This window comes from Patiria miniata, unplaced genomic scaffold (genome assembly GCF_015706575.1).
Source record: "Patiria miniata isolate m_02_andy unplaced genomic scaffold, ASM1570657v1 HiC_scaffold_9, whole genome shotgun sequence".
NCBI classification, from domain to species: Eukaryota; Metazoa; Echinodermata; class Asteroidea; order Valvatida; family Asterinidae; genus Patiria; species Patiria miniata.
In genome coordinates, this window is record NW_024037076.1 from 24,714,747 (window position 1) to 24,729,242 (window position 14,496).

General features: G+C 39.5%; 3 protein-coding genes across 3 annotated transcripts; 2 read left to right on the top strand and 1 right to left on the bottom strand.

Annotated features, from left to right (window-relative positions):
* Positions 1-703: 703 nt before the first annotated feature.
* LOC119720652 (testis-expressed protein 36-like) lies at positions 704-4,827 on the bottom strand. The gene is made up of 4 exons (XM_038190437.1): positions 4,514-4,827; positions 3,843-3,983; positions 2,886-2,966; positions 704-2,636 (listed from the first exon to the last, which is right to left on the bottom strand). Exons 1-4 carry the CDS (start codon positions 4,562-4,564, stop codon positions 2,310-2,312), a joined length of 600 nt encoding a protein of 199 aa, XP_038046365.1. The 5' UTR covers positions 4,565-4,827; the 3' UTR covers positions 704-2,309.
* Positions 4,828-6,004: 1,177 nt separating this feature from the next.
* On the top strand, positions 6,005-9,171 carry LOC119720974 (uncharacterized protein PB18E9.04c-like). The gene is made up of 5 exons (XM_038190839.1): positions 6,005-6,140; positions 6,495-6,635; positions 6,845-7,850; positions 7,985-8,046; positions 8,824-9,171. Exons 1-5 carry the CDS (start codon positions 6,005-6,007, stop codon positions 9,081-9,083), a joined length of 1,605 nt encoding a protein of 534 aa, XP_038046767.1. The 3' UTR covers positions 9,084-9,171.
* An 863-nt stretch (positions 9,172-10,034) lies between these two features.
* On the top strand, positions 10,035-14,360 carry LOC119720659 (copper homeostasis protein cutC homolog). Its single transcript, XM_038190446.1, has 7 exons — positions 10,035-10,205; positions 10,372-10,431; positions 10,769-10,937; positions 11,553-11,593; positions 11,745-11,780; positions 11,969-12,130; positions 13,037-14,360. Exons 1-7 carry the CDS (start codon positions 10,154-10,156, stop codon positions 13,249-13,251), a joined length of 735 nt encoding a protein of 244 aa, XP_038046374.1. The 5' UTR covers positions 10,035-10,153; the 3' UTR covers positions 13,252-14,360.
* The last annotated feature ends 136 nt before the right edge of the window (positions 14,361-14,496 follow it).

The following is a 14,496-nucleotide window of genomic DNA, read 5'->3' on the forward strand; positions in this document are numbered from 1 at the left end:
CACATACTCGCTTATCACGTAAACTTGCTAAGCAGCGTTTCGTGCTTAATAGCTCCACAAACTAAAAAAAGAGTTTTCTGTCAAGGCTCAAGGCTGTGATACAGTAAAATGCACAAATAGTTATTTTAATGTGTTTCCATTCATTTGACTGATTCCAAGACAGTTTTTTAATTAAAATACTGTATTTTGTTTTCTTTTAAAATTTAACTTGTTTCCCTTTAAAAAAAATGATTTGGTTGTTCCTGAATGCTGATGTATGATCCTTGTACTTATTATAGTTAAAATAAGTTTCATTTTTCTGCATTGCTCCTAAAAATTGTAATCCTAACAGTGGGCATAAAGTATGGAGATGTTTATTCTCTCAAGTATGTTAAAATAAAAACAAAGTTTAAACGACTTCAGGTTTTTTTTGTTTCATTTGCGTCTGTATTCATGGAGTGATGATGAGGTGGTCCCGTGTGGAGGGGAAAAGAGGTGTTGAGATTATACTTGAGGGGACAGGGTACTAGAGTTTGATTGAGGTTACTTTCAATGTAAAGTATATTAATTAAAACGGTATACTTTGATAGCATAAAATGTAACTTGTGTTTGCACTTTGATGCAAGTCTTGTGATGTCAGAAACTTTCAAATGTTATTCTAGTCCCATTTCAAACACAGAAACCGACAACAAAGTTATTGCAAAAATGCAAGACTTGGACGAAAACCGTTTCATCAATTCAGCCTTTTAATAATTACCATACTCATTAAAAATTGACGTTGTAATGTATGTACATAAGCAATATATTTACAATTAAGAAATGGCAATAAAAATAAGTAAAATTGTGGTACAAATAATGCTGGAAGAATGGAAGGTGTGAAATTGAAATGGAAGCAATTGAATCATCTGAAATCTCTGTTCAATTTCTTTGTTCTACTTTTAAAAATCATTTGAAAATTGTTCAGCCTTTACGTAATTTCCACAAAAAAAGCACACATCTCGGAAACTAAGTAGCTTTCTGGTATTTACCCTGTGAAAACGAAGGGACATCTTTGTGCACAGTAACATACTGTAGGCCTATTCACTGCACAATCTTTTGTTTTATTATGCTGATTACAATTATATTCAACTGGCAAGTTTGTGTTTATGTAAAAGTAACAAATTTCAAGAGGTAGAATTTTTTGGAAAAAAAAAGTACGTTTTTTTCTGTAAAGATTAATTAAAAAGGCCTGAATGAGTCACACCTTTTTTTTTTACTGCATGTAGTTGGTCCGAAGCCATTCATAAAGACACAAAGGGTAAAGCATACTGCCAACACTAAACTTGATAATTATGTCTGATAACTGAAATCACACTTTGAACTTAAAATTATTGAAAATTTACACACAGTCTTGAATTAAAGGTGATAGAGAGCTATATCTTTCATTCATTACAATTAAGGACCCTGTTAGTCAAAGGATGGGAAAAAAACAATAGGACAGCCTTAATAAAAAGTCAATCGCAAAAAGCAATCTAAACAAAGCACACTTAATAGATCTCACAATTGTTCAGATAACCAAACAGTAAAACTGTAGAAGTGTTTCCTTCACATGGTCACACTTGATAAAACAATGCCACACTTGACGACGTCCTGCTCCATAAAAGTTGCATAGGTTTACAATTTATAAAATGTACACAATGTAAACAAATCGCAGTCCAAAGCTCACATTAGCGGAGGACCAAAAATGCCCTTTGTGACCATCTTGGAAGAGATTTAACCTGCGCTCATCCAAACTGCTTGGAATATCCAAGGTATATTCCGGAATTTGCAGGATTATTAGCACAGTTTCAGTTGAGTCCGTCACAAGTCAAGTTACAAGTAAAATCACATGTCAAATTATTAGGTAGGTCACAAGTATAGTCGATTAACAATCACAAAGGAATTTGCATTTCGCAGACTTGAGACTTAATGACCTTCGTCTGTACTGTGAGGACCTGTGAAGACTTGTGAGGACTTGTAAGAACTTGTGAGGATTTCTGAGGACTTGTGGAGACTTGTAAATACTTGTTAGGACTTGTGAGGACTGGTACAGACTTGAGAGGACTTGTGAAGGCTTGTGAGGTCTGATAAAGACTCGTGAGAACTTTTGTGAGCTTGTGAGGACTGATAAAGGCTTGTGGAGACTTGTGAGGACTGGTAAAGACTTGTGAGGACTGGTAAAGACTTGTGAGGACTTGTGAGAACTTGTGAGGACTTGTGAGGACTTATGAGGACTTGTGAGGACTGATAAATACTTGCGAGGACCTGTCAGGACTGATAAAGTCTTGTGAGGACTTGACCACAACTCTTGATTAATATGCCTTGTAGGAGTACTTCCAGGGGTTGGGTTTAAGATGAGGCTCCTTGCTAGACACCAGAGTCTGTGTTTCTGTCTTGTATGGCACGTCTGGCGGCTGGAACCAATCGCTTGTTGTCGTGTCCAGCTTCTGCTGTCCCTCCCTGGGCTCGGGGTGCTTGCGGGGGAAACGACGCCTCGTTGGTGGTTGCCTGCAGGGCCTGCCCATGAAGGCATCACGGTAGTTGGTGGAGTGCAAGTCCTGCCCGGGTAAGTCCCAGGTGTAGAAGTCTTTGGAACCGTGTTGCCTCTCATCACCGTGAAAGAAGCGTTTTCCAAGACCCTAAAAATAAAAGAGATGTCAAAAACAGTGAAGTTACAATCAAATCCTAGAAAGTGACTTAATTTTTCATGCTCAGCAGAATCTTTCATGAATTAGGGGAAAATAAGGTCCAAGGAGCACAAATGAAAAAAACACTTGGCATACTGGAGGAGGAAAGACAAAATCAAAAATCTTAAAAAAACTGAAAATATCGCACTCTCATTTAGAAAATGAAGCACTTTGATTAGCTTGTTTGCAAAGATTACTTACATGGCCAAAATACACTCCATGATCCTGAAATGAATTTCTGTTGTCGTGCATGGAGAAGGGATTTTCCACGGTATAGGATAACTGGAACGGAAAAAGTAATGGCACAGTCAGTCATTCAGTGTTTAAACACCCACAAAAATATCAGTTCAATGCAGAATTCATCTGGATATTTAGGTGTTTTTTTTAGTTCTCCACAATGTGTATAGAATATTGCAAACACTTTGATTTTTCATTAAAAAAAATAAATTTTTGATTTTTTTTTTCAAGATCTGAAGATTGGTGCGTCACTGTTTTGTATATTAACAGAAAAGTGTTGCCAAACGCAACAGTTGGCATTTAGTTTCTCAAAGGCTGTCATCCAGCTACATTATATTTGTACAAAACAATTTCTGAACAAAAGGCATCTACATGAAATTTTGATCCTGTTCCACCCCAGATTCCTCTTTATGCTTTTCGATTCCTTCTACAATTCATTCATTCTTTGCAGTCATAGCAAATTTATTATCCAACCTTATCTCCAGCAGACAAATAAAAATGAGATGTCTAATGAAAACTGACTCTAATTAATCATATTCCTTTTCACGATCCTGCGCTAACACTTTGAACCCCTTGTGTGCTTTGTTGACAACTGTTGAACATTGGACATCACAGAGTGACAGGTGATGCTAACCGATCTTTAGCCCACCTCGTTAGGTCGTTCAAAGCGTGACTGGCTCAGTGATTAATTGATTTTGCATCTAGATATTTAATTTGTGAAATCAAACAGACAAGTTGACTCCTAAATTGAAAGGGTCGTTAAGGATGTGGTAAAGTTCTAATTTTGTACAGGCCTCCTGAGACAAAGCTTCCACAGGAATAATTAATGGCATTTTGGGGCCGAAACTGTCAAAAAGGTACCCAGTGATAAAAGCATTATTACTAATATCAGTAAATCCTCACTAAACAGGTATTTCTTACCTCCATTCTAGTATCGAAAGGTTCTGGTGGAGGCTTAGGTCTCTCTGGCTGCTGGTCTCTGAGTGAGGTGCTCAGCATGCTTCCTGTGCTGGTCACTGTTTCTCGCATCATGGGCGGGTCTGACCATCCTCTGGTTCGGAACTGGGCCAATCATTTCAAATGAAACAACAGCAAATTGAAAATATATCAAAACAAAATCTAGCCTAGGGGCTACCATTTTCCTCTTGGATATAACTTTATAAGCCTTGGCCCTTTACCTCAATAAGCATCAGTTATATTGGAAAGGCAGTGTATATTTGACTGTGAACCGCTCCCAAAAACTGTTTCGCTCTTGTACCGGCACTGCACTGAAACCACTGAACATGCACAGTGGATGTTTTGGGAACTTAAAAATTGTGCCGTGACGAATCTTTCTCTGGTGCCTCCCTTACACAGTTGAATTAATTGTCATTGTGAGTGACTTCGTAATCAGACCTAGAATAATACTAGTATTATAATGCCAATGCAGTCAGAATTTATTTCTGGGTTTTTTTTGTGTGTGTTAAAAAAATCCTCCAAGTTTGGTCCAAAGTCACGAATAACAAAAAAGACAAAATATTCTGCAATTAAATGTAGGATTCGATTAAAAAAAAAAAAATTGTATATTCAATGTTGTGACTAATGTTACTCACCCATATTCCATCATTGCTTGCAGATGGCACACTCGCCCTTGACTTGGGCATCACAGTGACAATGGACAACAACAGTCAAATCGGCAGCAAGCTCACTGAAACTGTGTTTGCATTCGCTAACTTAAACAGAGGGGAAAGGTCACCAAATTTTTCTTCATTTAGCGGGATCGTTACTATATTGAAAGGATAATATTGCTAATCCAGTTGCATGTGAACAAACTAAATTGATATCATTGTCATTGTCAACACTAGTTGAGCGTTTCACCAAAGTTACAAAAGGTTACACCTGACAAATGACAAATGCACCCGCGACTAGAATCGACTCCGGCCGGCTGGCTAAATATCATGTGTACACGTTACCGAGGTAATGGTCTGGTTCCTGCCGTTTGCACCATTTAATCACCTTCAGATGTATCCGGATTCCGGAACCGCACTATGCGAAGTTTTGAGAAAAGAGCGCCCCCAACGGTTCATATGTTTGCCATCTTTATTCGTGTAATTTAGGTGTGTAGTAATTAATGATGGTGGGATTAAAAAATGCACTTTACAAGTATAAAAAAACACTTCCCGCATCATGAAAACCTTAAATTTGAGGGGTTAATAATCCAAAGTTGGATTTAAAGATGTTCTAGATATTTGTCTATCTCCCCTCCCCCCTCCCCCCCCCCCCCCCAAACACAGACCACAATGAAAGCATGTGTTAATAGAGGGGGTTGGAACAGCTAATTTCTCGTTAAAATCGACTGAGAATTGCTCTGGAAAAAGAATTGCATTATTTCCAGGACCCTTGAATTTTACTAACACTTTCATTTCATCCAGGGTTTCATAAATTGGGCCCTAAATCCATACCACACCACTGCGCATGCTCTGACTCATTACATTTTGCACGTATAGCTGCAGCACGCAACTTGACCGCGAATAGCGGCATTCCTAGAAAATTATTTTTGGCTATGCCGCGAAATATCATTGCAGGAAAAAAAATAACACCCACCTTTTTTGTTGTTTTTAATTCCTCTCATAAAGAGAAAAAGTGGTTGAATACACGGGCCAATTAAAAAGCTGTTACAGATTCATGCTTTTGACGATTACCTGAAGAAAAGTTTTAGAAAAAACAAGTTCATAGAAAAATCTACACGAAGGTGTAAAAATGCTGCCACCAATCACCGCAAACAATATTTTGTAATCACACAGCCTATTATTAGAAAAATTAAATCGATAGGCAATGGAATGTTAATCACACCATATGACGCTTTCACAATAATACTTCAGTTTAAAGCATTTAATCATAATTGTACCATGCGATAATTTTAATCAATGAAAAATGCGTCGTGCGCGACCTTTTCAAGGGCCACTGTGCAATGAATGGATTTAATATCTGGTAACTGTGCATATCAGTTTATGTCACAGGCTGATTGGAGTTTAAAGCAATTACGTAAAGCGATCCTCTTCAGTGACTGCAATTTTGTGTTTGTAAGGAAGTGTTCGTACAAGATGTCTCCAGTGAAACAAACAGTCGTTATGCACAGCTGTTTCATCTACCTGGCGTATCTGGTGGTGATTTCTGCTATCATACTGTCATCAGAAGGAATTCCAACAAAACGTGAGGCGAAGCGATCGAACAGATCAGGTAAATATGCCGTTTAGTCGGTAAAATCCACACTTAAATAAAAAAAAAATGAAAACAGCTTTTGTTTGTGAAATTTCTAGTTAAATATTCGTATCTTTCTATTTGTACAGTGATAACAACAGTGATATTGCAACCCGATAAAAGTCATAAAATTATTCTAATTAAGAGAGGATCTTCTACATTATTTAGATTTCGCAATTAGTAAAATAGCCTCGGGGTTTGAAAGCCAAAAGTGCGGGAACTGTTGCTGACAATGAAAATTCCCTTATCGCTCACAACAACATGTAAAAACAAAACATAAAGGGCAAAATATTCAGTATTGATAAAATAAAATTGAAGATTTGTTTTCTCCAGTGACTGCCTGCGTTGCTGACTCGGCCGTACGACTGGTCCGATGTGGCTACACAGACGGATGCATTTGGGCCGAATTCCGGTGCGATGACGTCATCGATTGCGATGATGGCTCGGACGAAAGCGAGGCAACCTGCAGAGGAGGTAATAATGCGAAAGATTAAAATAAAGTTCATGCATTTCAAAGTCAGAAAAGTTGCTATACAAAGAGGCAGTTCTTAACGATTGAGTCCTCATCAGTCCTCTGTCGAATGTTGCAAACATTTATAGATATAACTCAAAAGTTATCCTTGTTCAAAAGTAATCCAGCTAAACTTGAAAGCGTTGACGGTGTATTACTCTGTCGTGTTCAGGTTCTGCATGCGATGAGAGTCAGGCCCCAGCGTGTCCAAGTCACTCAACGTGCCGATCGATATCAGCGTCGGAAATCAGACTGGCCCACCATGTGTGCGACTGCGTTACCCCCTTCACGGGCGCCAACTGCACCGAAATGAGGACGACAACGGTACAACAAGCGGTAACTGAAGCTACAAAGAAACAGGGGGAATATTCCTCCATTCTCGCTACTGAGTCGACAAGTTCGACAATGACGTCCGAGTCGCAGGCATTCACAACACAAGGCACGACAAGCGACACACACAGCGCAGATTCTTCAACATCTGCAACGAAATCGCAAAACACAACACCGTCGGATTTCACAACAGGGTTCGACACAACTCATTCACCAGGCGTCAGCACGGTAGCGATCGAAAAGACAAGCTCACCAATAGCAGAAGACATGACAGTCGCAACACAATCAACCACGGCGACAATCACGGACCAAGAAGTCAACAATCCCGGCAGTCTTACTACTCGACACCAAAGCGATCCGACAACGGACTTTGTCACGCCAAACGACGCTACCAACACAGGTGACGCAAACACGTCAAATACCGCCACTGTGTCGACAGCCTCGGGCACGTCGTCGGAATTTCCTTCCACGGAATCGACACAACGGTCGACAGTCGACAAAGTTCCTCCGACAGGGGTTGGGGCCACAGACAACCCTACGGAACCAGTACCTAGACAGTCGACAGTCATACCTACGCCTGGCACAACGGCAGCAATTGACGGACATGGTCACGCGACACAAACTGTCGACTCAAGCTCAACGCCACATCCAAAAAGACCCCCTAATAACGGAAGCAATGATTCGCGAAATCAAAACCCCGGCACGACGCCCATCTTGGTGGTAGTGTTTGGACTGATAACTCTCATCCCCATGGCAATATTCTTCCACTGTCGGGTGAAGAGGAAGGGCTTCAAAATGTTGACCTCAAAAGCAAAGAAAGAAGACGACAAAGTCGAATCGGGTGACACGTGAGTTCCCTTTTCAGTTTTTTGTTTTCATAAAAGTGATCATGTTTTGAACCCTTTAAAACATTATCATCAGCAACAATACAGATTAGCCACAACCCCAGAACTAATTGCTGCCTTGCATTTCTTTTTCATAGGCAAGAGAATTCCAAACCAAATCATCAAAGAAATAGCAGCATTTCCTCTATCAAATTAAAAGGTGAGTATAATTATGCAAATGGTATAATAATGCAAATCTGTGAATTACATTCATATATTAAGCGACTACTGAAAATCTAATGAAGAGCCAAAAACTATATAAAGAATGGAGACCAGATCTCATAGTGACCAGATCAGTTCTTATTGCGGCAGTCAAAATATCAGTCGCCGTGGACAAAATGCAAAAGCCGTACTTGTTTTCAATTGGCCATAACTCAATAAACATTTACCCCATTAAACAGATTTGTTTCGTTGTTGAAAAGCTAAGGCCAAAAAAAAAGTCTCCGGTTTCTGGTATGCGCGCGCGTTGCCGTACCCATGCGCGTCGGCAAAATGAAAGATGATGTCTCAAAACCGCCAAACTCACTGGTTTGACTGGAATCAGTTCTGCTGCTGCGCAATTTCAACGTGTTTTTAGATGGGGTTATGCTCGAGAATAAGCTTAATGTGGCCTCTGTGGACTCCCATATATTTGCACTAAGTTTAGTCGGGCACCATTTGCAGTCATCAGCCGACATTTGAAGCAAAAAAGTCGGCTAAAAAAAAAAAAAAGCCGCGTTGCCGCACCACTTTTTGGACAAGCTCCATACCAGAAACCGGAGACTTTTTTTTTTGGCCTAATGGACTATTTCTCTATTATGTAGCCTACATGTATAGATATTTGCGATGTGTTTTTTAAAGCTGTTTTTTTTAGACACGTCGATCACCCTGTATTACCAGGTAATAAACGAGTCGAGAATGTTACACTGCATCCCGAAAATGTTCCCTTTTTTTACAGAAAACTCTACATTATTGGGAAATGAACTACCACTGGACGTCAACATGAACAGGCCTGCACCAATACCGCCCGCCATAGTGGTAACTCCGCCCCCTGACGTCACTACCGAGTCATCCTTGGAGACGCAACGAGCAAAGAAAAAGAAACGCCATCGCAAGCAGCAACAGACCTTGCCCGATACCCAATTTTGGTTCCCGGACGATGGGGAGACACCGTACTTTGTGACAGATAATGACCCTCTACCTGTGTCCCTCGTATAATGGCCTCAAAAGCCATTTACTTTGTATAGATCACTTTAAAATAACATTCAACCCTTGACTTGTATTTTTGTACCCCAAATCAAGATATATTCTAAAGAGTAAATAATTTATTTGTAAATAACTTGTATGAACTTTCATCTATTTTTGTTTAAGAAAATGTTCAGGAACTGTGTTAATTGTTGGTAAATGTTGGTATTGACGGTTGAGGAGGCTATGGAAATTGAATGTTATTGATCGCAATAATGTAATAATTTCAATGATGAAAGTGTATTCAATTGACGTGAACTCTTCTTTTCTGGGGAATCTGAGTATATTTTGTATTAAAAGAAATGGCTTGAAACACACCTGTTTTTTTTATTATTTTCTTGGCATACATGCTGAACGCGCGCTATGCAAAAATGCCAACAAGAATAGCGCCACCTACCGTCCATTAGTGTCCACTTCAGTCCGCTTTGAGCGCTCCCATGATTAGTCAGATGGTAACACCCCCCCCCCCCCCAGCTTTAATAATCCTTGATTTTCAGGTGAAATTCCGCGCAACATACTGTACGCGCAGTGTCGGCAAATTTATTATTAAAGTCTATTTGATCCATGTCACTGAATCAAAAGTTGCAAAAAAACCATTATGTGGTCATTTTCTCTCTTTTTGGAGATAGGCCTGTTTTTGCTTTACGGCAACAAATCAAAACAGCTAAATGCACAATGTACTGATTCTCAAGTGCGTACAGGACTTTTGTTAATTATCATCAATCAAAATAACAGAGAACTGCTTTTGGTTGGGTGTGTGTGGGGTTGGGGGGGGGGTAGTCCTGTGAAAACTTCGAAGTTCCAACAGCATCAATAAGGCTGAAGACCAGTCTAAAACCGTCCAACGTACGTCTGGCACCTCAGCTTCCCAGTTACCGCGTCATCCGAACAACATGCAAGTAAGGCAACTTTGACAATAAACATGCACCAGACTTCACACCATGTGGACCCTATCATTCAGTGTCCACTCAGAAAAAAAATTGTGAGCCTCGAAACTGCTTGGAAATTCCTCGTTTTGAGCTCACTGAGGTAGGAAACAATTTATGGAGGTGTGTGTTGACTCAGTGAGGTCTGCAACTGCTGCAGAAAGGGGCGGTGAGTGTAGAAATATTAATGTTACTTGTTAGCGATAATAAAGGAAGTACTGAAAACAAGTAGCCTAGTGACGTGATTTACCGTTCGTTCGTTGACAATGACACCCCGCTTGTTTGGGCCATGTTTGGGCGTACACTAAATAAATACTGCAAAAAATATTTTGCAGGAGCAACAAGAATTGAACTATGTGCAGGTCTGTCTGAAGGAGGCACCACACCAAGTCTTGGTGAGTCCAAATTATGAGCAAATTCGGAAAGTATGTTGCAATCTGATGCCACTTTCTTCTTTTATATATCATCTCAGTGAAGGTCAGTCATTGCAAAAACGATGATAAGACATGAATCTGGGATCATGCTGGGATCGAGAAACATTTCCAATTTTCTAAGGAAATACTTGGACAATTTTCTTGACTCTCCATAGACTTTGTACACAACCGCTGAAGTGGCGTCAGGTTCCAACATTCTTTCCGAAAAGGAAATTAAAAATTACAGCTTAGAAAACTTATAAGTCATAATTTTTACCGAACTGAATTTGTTGTGTTTTATTTTCCAATGAAACTCCAGGGTTGCTACGAATAGTGAAGGCTGTGACCAAGTTACCCGTATTCGTTCTGATCCGTCCGCGAGCTGGAGACTTCCTGTACGAACCTGAAGAGCTAGAGGTCATGAGAGAAGACATTCAACTCTGCAAAGAGAATGGCGCTGACGGCATTGTGTTTGGCGCCCTCACAAGGTACAGAAGGAAAATCAGTTCCATTTTTTTGGGGGGGGGGGTAACACAGGAATCCAAGGGAGTTTGGGAGGGGGATTGTGTACTGCCAAGCTTTTGATATGCTTCCTCCAAAAAATCAAAGAGTTATCTCTTTTACTTTCAAAATGTGAATGTTCATTGTTCATTGTTCACTTATTTTCCACAGTGTCACATTTTTTTTTAATTATAGTAATTAACACAGAAAGGTAGGCTACTTTATAGACAGATGGTGAGACTGTAGAGTAACCTACTAAGAAGCTAAGCTTGTAATCGTTGGCCCCTTGTATACCAATTTAAAGTTGCTTTTAATGCATAAAACACAGGACAAACAATAGACAAGGACAATACACAAACTTTACATGCCAGTTAACAAGCAGGATAAGATTTGTAGCACGAGCAATCTCGAAGTTAATGGGTTACACGGGATCAAAATAATTATACAACATGGTCGATTTATATTTTCATTTGAAAGTAGACATATTTACGTTTGAAAGTAGTTAATGTTACAAATAACACTGTGTTAGCTTCCTTTCATTCTGATATCCAATTGATTCCATAAAGTTCTTGTTTCTGTTTGCTTTGGTTTGTTTTCTTCAGCTCAGGGTCTGTTGACGCAGAAGTTTGTAAAGAATTTGTGGGTAAGAATTTTGCAAACTTCCTTCCTACTTCTAGATAGCTGTAAGAACATGCATTTGAAATAATGAGCCGTCGTGGTCATTAAGTTTAAAAATATATTCTCTTGGTTTGTGTTGAATGAATTTGTCTTTTTGTGTGTGTGTGCATTTTCAGAGCTGTGTCGACCTCTACCTGTAACATTCCATAGAGGTAAGTCGATTCATTAAACTGAAATGGACAGAAAGGGGAATGATAGGTACGTCAGTTTGGGGCAGAACAGGAGCTAATAAGTTAGAATTTAGTTCGCTCCATGACTGATGACAATCACTTGATTCTCCCCACCCCCTGTCCCTTACCCCCCCCCCCCCCCCCCCCCTTTACCCCTTTTCTGCTTGCAGCCTTTGACATGTGCAGTGATGCCCACACATCTCTGGAAACCCTGATCTCTCTCGGCTTTGAGAGAGTTCTGACCAGCGGCCAGGAGTCCTCCGCCCTGGAGGGTCTTCCGCTGATCAAAGAACTGATCCAAATAGCCAACAACAGGATCATTGTAATGCCAGGTAGGTGCAGCTAAGTTGTACTATAATTGATTTGTGTGTGAACTTTTAACAAGCTAAGTTGTACTATAATTGATTTGTGTGTGAACTTTTAACGAAGGTATATTTAACCTCCCCCATGATCCCTTGTGATTTGCGCTTTTGTTCAAGTGTTGCTTTGAACTTGTCCATTGCTTGTCAATGATGTTTGTTAATGATGCTTGCTTCAGAAAATAAAAGTTTCACAAATTTATGATCTAATTGTCATTGCTGGACCTTATTTACTGCACAGTTTTTGCAGGCTGTTTTATCATAAGCTTGCACAGAGAAATAAACTCTTTCAATTTGAAATTTATGTTCTTAAACAGAAAAATAAAAATGTTATTACATTAAGACTAATGTACCCTTGGCTTGTTATCTCTAGTGGATGCCACTTTTGTCTCGCCTTCGCAAAGAGTTCAGAAATGGGTATTGCTTGAAAGAACAAAACTCACTTCTGCCTGTGTCTGTTTGTCAGGCGGGCTGTGTCCTTGTTTGTCTCGGTCGGTCGACCAGTTTGTCTATCTCAGTCTATCTATTGGTCAGTCGGTCAGTTTGTTTGTCTGTTTCTGCCTGCTTGTTGGTTGTTTCCTATTCATTGCTATCTAGTTGTCTGTCCCATGGTCTGTTGTTTGTGTGTTTGTCCATTTTCAGTTGTCTGCTATTGTTTGTTTTTAAATAATGGGTCAAAATGCTTTAGTTCATTCACTTGTGTGTCTAATGTTACTTTAAAAGTGTACTTGTCTTTTTTGTTAATGTATGGTTTAATTGTTTGAATTTATCCTTTCCGCTCCATGTAATTGTGCAATGTCAGCCTTCTGGCTGCCTGTTTCAAATTTTTAATAAACCAGAATAATAATAACTTCAGATTGTTTATTCTCTCTTTTTGAGGTGGAGGAATCAATGCAAGGAACCTGGATCGCATTCTGACTGGCTCCGGCACTCGGGAGTTCCACTGCTCGGGACGAGGCACTCAGGACTCACAGATGGTTCACAGGAACAACAGGGTGACGATGGGAGCGTCGCTAGCACCTCAAGAATTCAACCACAAGGTTGCCGACGAGGAGCTGATCAGGACATTGAAGGACATACAACATGCAGTCTAGAACGTAGAGGGGTGCCATTGGGATCACCCTCATTCAAGAACGTCATGATTGTCAAGTAACATATCCAGAATATACTGAAATCCTCCAGTTGGAATTAACCGTTCGTCTAAGATGGAAGTCTGAATTGCAATCACGATGATTGAGCCTTAAGAAAATCCAGTCTTCCATTTTTCCAAAAAATAGTTTAATGAAAGGTATTTTTCAGCAGTCATCCACTTCTCCAACAAAGAAATAATAACCTGTTGTTTAATTCGTTAGTTTATACAAGCGAGCAGTTTTACCGAACGTAGATTTTAAATGGGAACAAGAAATGTCACTTCTTCATCTCGTGGCTTCATTTCTTGCCTGGATTGCAAGTCAACTAATGAATTTATTTGTTTTCATATATATAATTTATGTAATAAATGTTTGCCTAAAAACACTGTGCCGTCCTGTAAGTTTTTTTTCAACATGTCACAAAATAGTTAGATATTTATTTTCATTTGTGTTTTTTTTTTATAAGAAGAGTAACTTTTTGGTACTTGAACAAGTTTTCAGTTAAAAAAAAATCAGCGAATACCAACCGCTGACGCGTGTGGTTTTACTTTTTCAGATGATCTCGAATCATCGGACGATAATTTTTTCACATAATTGGTAACAGAGGGCGCCCTGGGTCTATAGTTTTAGCTCAAGCCGCCTTCCGATGTGCGGGTGATAAATGACCTTGAATTCAAGTGCGTTTGGGTCATACAACCCGGCCAGCTACCTGACACCATGCAATATTTGCACTCGAACACAGTTGTCGGGGGTCCGTTCCATTGATGGTATATTTACTGTAACTGAAGATTTCTTTGAAAACAAATCTCGAAAATTATTTTGGCCAGCGCTTCTGGCTAAGGTCAGAGGACATGTAGGGCCTACATATCAGATTTTAATTCCTTAAAACAATTTCTCACTGCTCCAAAATGTCTTATCAAGTTAGAAACAGATCGTCCTTTTATTTCAAACCTGAAAGTGCAAAATACATGCATGTACATTCTAGTGGAGACTCGATTTCATTTTATTGTCATTCGTAAAGCGAACGAAGTATATTGTTGCTTCAAATAGAATCCACCGTAGTACCTAATCTACAAATATTGAAATGAATTTGTGAAAGTGGCATGAATATTTATATAACTATAAAATACACACGACCGTTCCAATAATGTGGAGTGCTCGGTATAAAACACACTTCAAACCTATTTCTAATTTTGTTCGGATAAAAAA